General features: G+C 31.3%; 1 protein-coding gene across 1 annotated transcript; it reads right to left on the bottom strand.

Annotated features, from left to right (window-relative positions):
• Positions 1-469: 469 nt before the first annotated feature.
• Positions 470-5,199, bottom strand: LOC122512639 (putative uncharacterized protein DDB_G0290521). The gene is made up of 6 exons (XM_043628588.1): positions 5,151-5,199; positions 2,115-2,241; positions 1,450-1,625; positions 1,162-1,341; positions 766-1,089; positions 470-693 (listed from the first exon to the last, which is right to left on the bottom strand). The coding sequence occupies exons 1-6, from the start codon at positions 5,197-5,199 to the stop codon at positions 470-472; spliced, it is 1,080 nt and encodes a 359-aa protein (XP_043484523.1).
• Positions 5,200-5,425: the final 226 nt, after the last annotated feature.

Below are 5,425 nucleotides of genomic sequence, written 5' to 3'. Positions count from 1 at the left end.
TTAACACTAAGACTAGGACTAGGACTAAAACTAGGACTAGGATTAACACTAAGACTAGGACTAGGATTAAGACTAGGACTAGGACTAAGACTAGGACTAATTCTTAGTCAATAACTAAGACTAGGACTAGGAATAGGCAAAATTCTTAGTCAAAAACTAAGAATAGGAACCAGGACTAAGACTAAGACTATGCCTAATTCTTAGTCAAAGATTAAAACTAGGACTAGGCATAATTCTTAGTCAAAGATTAAAACTAGGACTAGGCATAATTCTTAGTCAAAGACTAGGACTAAGACTAAGACTAGGACTAAAACTAGGACTAAAACTAAGACTAGGACTAGGACTAGGACTAGGACTAGGACTAGGACTAAAACTAGGACTAGGACTAGGACTAAGACTAGGACTAAGACTAGGACTAACACTAAGACTAAGACTAGGCCTAATTCATAGGACTAGGTATAATTCTTAGTCAAAGACTAGGACTAAGACTAAGACTAGGACTAAAACTAGGAATAAAACTAGAACTAAGACTAGGACTAGGACTAGGATTAACACTAAGACTAGGACTAAGACTAGGCCTAGGACTAACACTAGGACTAGGATTAATACTAAGACTAGGACTAAGACTAAGACTAGGACTAAAACTAGGACTAAGACTAGGACTAGGACTAAGACTAGGAATAGACCTAATTCCTAGTCAAAAACTAAGACTAGGACTAAGAGTATGGCTAAGACTAGGACTGAAACTAGGAATAAAACTAGAACTAAGACTAGGACTAGGACTAGGTCTAGGACTAGGATTAACACTAAGACTAGGACTAAGACTAGGACTAAAAATAGGAATAAAACTAGAACTAAGACTAGGACTAGGACTAGGATTAACACTAAGACTAGGACTAAGACTAGGACTAAGACTAGGACTAGGACTAACACTAGGACTAGGATTAATACTAAGAGTAGGACTAAGACTAAGACTAGGACTAAAACTAGGACTAAGACTAGGACTAGGATTAAGACTAGGACTAGGACTAAGACTAGGACTAGGATTAAGACTAGGACTAGGACTAAGACTAGGAATAGACCTAATTCCTAGTCAAAAACTAAGACTAGGACTAAGACTATGGCTAAGACTAGGACTAAAACTAGGAATAAAACTAGAACTAAGACTAGGACTAAGACTAGGACTAAGACTAGGAATAGGACTAACACTAGGATTAGGATTAATACTAAGACTAGGACTAAGACTAAGACTAGGACTAAGACTAAGACCAGGACTAAGACTAGGACTAAGACTAGGATTAAGACTAGGACTAGGACTAAGACTAGGAATAGACCTAATTCCTAGTCAAAAACTAAGACTAGGACTAGGAATAGGCCTAATTCTTAGTCAAAAACTAAGACTAGGACCAGGACTAAGACTAAGACTAGGCATAATTCTTAGTCAAAGACTAGGACTAAGACTAAGACTAGGACTAAAACTAGGACTAAGACTAGGACTAGGACTAGGGCTAGGGCTAGAACTAAGACTAGAACTAGGACTAAGACTAGAACTAGGACTAAGTCTAAGGCTAAGACTAAGAATATCAGAATATTCTTTCGGTTCTGGGAAAAAGTAAAAATTTTGTCTGGAAATCAGGGAAAAAGAAAATTAAATTTCTGTAGCAACCCTGCTGATGAAATATCGCTGGTTTACAAAAAAAATTGTTTGCTATAAATATGAAACTAAACATCGGAGCTTAATAAAGAAATGGAAGGATATAATATTAAATGGAAGGATATATATATTAATAGATTGAATATAATGTGAATTATTATTGGAATCGTGAAGATAAATATTCTAAATGAAGGGGGATCAATATAGGTTTCGTGTCTGCCAAGATTTTAAATAGCAGAAAGATAGGTTCATTTCAAAGTGGATGTTGATAGGTGCTTCGCAGCAGAGCTCGCACTAATATGATATATCGCCGCAAAGTGCGTGTGCGATCGTGCGTGCAAACATACACACAAATATGTTTGTACACATGGATAAATTCTGGTGCACATACACACACAAATACACATATACACAAACTAGTTGTTTAATATGAAAATGGTGTTAGTGAGTGACCACCCACGGCGTGGCAGAGACCACCCAACGCGTCTCGCTGCTATAAGCCAAAGCTAAAAGGACCGTCGTCTCCACTTCACGGTTTATCTTGCGCATACTCTGCTCTGGCCTTACGGCACCGTCCTTGTCCTCGTCTGCAATAAAAAAAAGGAAAAGTTTGACCATTAAAATTATGCCGTAATGAAAGATCTTTGCTTTTTCCAAATCTTCTGCAACATTTCCAGAACAAATCTCTAAAAAAAAACTTTGTTTCCTTTCTTATTTCTTCCTGTGGATGCTTCCTTTGGAAAATTAGTTGGAACAGTTCAACTAAAATTCCAAAGAAAAATTGAGGGGGCGCATGATTATTCCCCAAATTTCAATTTTGATAATTTTCCAAACATCGAAATTCTTATTAGAGTTAAAATTTCTGAACTGGGCCATCTAAAATAAACTTTTTAAATTTGCATTATTCCTATTACATAATTTGTTCATAAACTGTATTTCGGGTTAGAATCTTCCAGTTATTTCTTAAACTGTTCAATTTGTCATAAGTAAAACATCTACTAATGATAAAAAATAAATTAATAAAGTATTGTTTTTATTTTTTAATAAATTGAACTTAAGGCTAGAATTTTCTAGATTTTTCTAAATACAATCAATTGAAAAATTAAAAACTATAAATTGTTTAAATAATGGTTGAATAATAAATTTTTAGTTTTTCAATTATACTTAAGTGTTTAAGTTTTAAAAATTTGCACATTTGAAAAAAACTAAGAAATTCTAGTTTTAAGTATTAGTAAATTGAAAAATTTACAAAATAAATTATTTACAGAATGTTTAAATAATTAATTATTAGTTTTTCTTTTATACTTGAATGTTTCAGTTGCAAAAACATGGCACAACCACAATACAGAAAAAACTATAAATTTCTAGCCCTAAGTACAGTTTATGATAAAAATAATAACAATTTATTGTTTAAACAATATTTAAATAAATTATTTTTAATTTTTTATCATCAGTAGATATTTTATTGATGAAAAGTAAAACAATTGAGAAGAAACTAATAATTTCTAGCTCAAAGTACAATTTATAAAAAAATAACAACAATTAATTGTTTAAACAATTTAGTAAATTGTTATACTTTTTTTCATATAACAACAACACTCAAACATTATTTTAATAAGGTTTTATGATTAATTTTCTTAATTAATGAGTCTAAAAAAATATTTTTCAAGATTTTAAGATTTTTTAATACCTACTTAATTATTGTTATTAAAAAAATGTTTAAATACAAAAATTCATAAATCGGACTTGTAAGATAGATAGAGAATTTGAATACGAAGATTTAGAAAAAAGAAAATTTTTTTAAAATGGTACTTTAAAGTTTAATTGTTTATAACTAATTGAAAAATTAAATTTTGTGAAATTAGTGTGAATGAATTTTAGGTTATGTAGTCATTCAAAGGATTAATAATTATGACAAATAATCATTTGGAATAATAAAATTTATGTCAAAGAATTTTTTGATAAATTAAAAATTATGTCAAAGGATAATTATTTAAATATATTAGGATAAAGAATAAATCGAATAATTAAAAAAGAAAGAAGAAAACGGAAGATGAGAGAAAAAAAAGTGGATCGTTGGTATGCGAGTAACATAGTTGAGGACTGTGAGCAACTTCCGCGATGACTAGCTGGGTGGTCCAATCGAAACTGCAAGCTGCGAGTTGTCGCGCACACACGCCTACAAAAGGACGCGTATATTTCAAGGTGTACATGTACACGTCTTGCTCGGCCTAAAATGTCCGATAACACTTTATACAGTTTATTCATTCGCGATAGCGACAATCTTCCTTTGAAAACCACTTTCGAATTGAATTATAAAAAGGGAAATTTTAAAAGGGCAAGCCTTTTGTGGTTCATTTTTTTTAACTGATTATTATTTAGATAATATTAGAAATAATGTATTGTATATAAATAGGAATTGATGCTGTAAACAAACTTGAAAAGAAATTTAAAACTTTAAACCTTAAATTTAAAAATCTTAAAAACTTTAAATATTTCATATATGCTTGCAGCGTTAAAAGCGCATAAAAAGCTTTATGCTACAGGGTTGCCACAGGTCAGGGAAATGAAAGAAAAATTAGGAATTTTTATTAAAGTACTGGAAAAATTGAATTTTGGAGAAGATATAAATTATTGCAGAAATTCAATTATTATCAAAGGTAATAGAATTCTTCGCAAAAATTCAATTACCTACGTTCAAAAAATTTTCAAAATTCTTGTAAAAATTTCCATTTTTTTTATAAATAATAACATTCTTCTCCAAAATTCAATGAATCAGAATATATTCTTTAGGGGAATAGTGAAAATTTTGTCTGGAAATCAGGAAATCAGGGAAGAAAAGAATTAATTTTTTTTTGGTAACCATATGTGCTAAATAGTTCAGAAACATATATTGTGTATAAAACATTGTGGTGACTAACTAAGTGGGTACATCTTATTTAAAAAAATAACCACAGCTACCGTTCTGTTGTTGATTTTTTGCAATTCTTTTTTCCCCCTTTCGTAAAAATTGAAATTCTGTATATGTACATGTTTGAAATTCTAGTGTGTTTTTTCTCTTTAGCACAAAAGTGCGATAACGTTATATGTATGTACCCATGTCTCGTTCGAGTGACAAGAGAAGATAATTCCACTTGTGTGGGACGCGTTAACACCGTCATGGAATGTATTTGAAGATAGTCGCTTTAATGGTGGGGGGTAAAGAGAATGAGAGAGAGAGAAAGACGAAAAGGATTATAAGTTTAAGAATACAACTTTGCCTGGAGATGATCGAATTAGGCAAATCCATCGCGCGAATTCGTGAGATAGAATCATGTCGATTTGATCGGGTAATTCGATTGTATATATATGTATATATAAGAAATGTGCGTGCGTCTCAGAAAAAAAAAATCTCTTTCAAGATAGCATTCACTTTTTCCATATATTTTACGATCCGCCATGTCCAATACGATTTCGTTGTCTCGTGGGTGGAAGAGGCCTTCGAAATAAAATTTACTGCTTGTTTCACGATAGAGGCTCATGTCTGATTTTTGTATTGTGATCATTCTCGCAGTTTGAAATCATTGTAAATTTCGGTATTCGTGAATTTTTTTTTTTTGTTGATCGACGTATTTTATGTACATACTTGTATACCGATTTATAATATATAGATCTACATGTGTTATCATTGAATAACTTCAATTTTTTGAACCGCTTTCATTGGAGAAGACAAAAAATTATGAAAATATTGTTCTAGGAGAAGTTTAGGACCTGTAAAATTATTTGTAGACA

The sequence above is a fragment of the Leptopilina heterotoma genome, unplaced genomic scaffold (genome assembly GCF_015476425.1).
Source record: "Leptopilina heterotoma isolate Lh14 unplaced genomic scaffold, ASM1547642v1 Lhet_1, whole genome shotgun sequence".
Classification (NCBI taxonomy): domain Eukaryota; kingdom Metazoa; phylum Arthropoda; class Insecta; order Hymenoptera; family Figitidae; genus Leptopilina; species Leptopilina heterotoma.
Note: the sequence above shows the minus strand (reverse complement) of the source record. Positions and strands in the feature narration are given on the sequence as shown.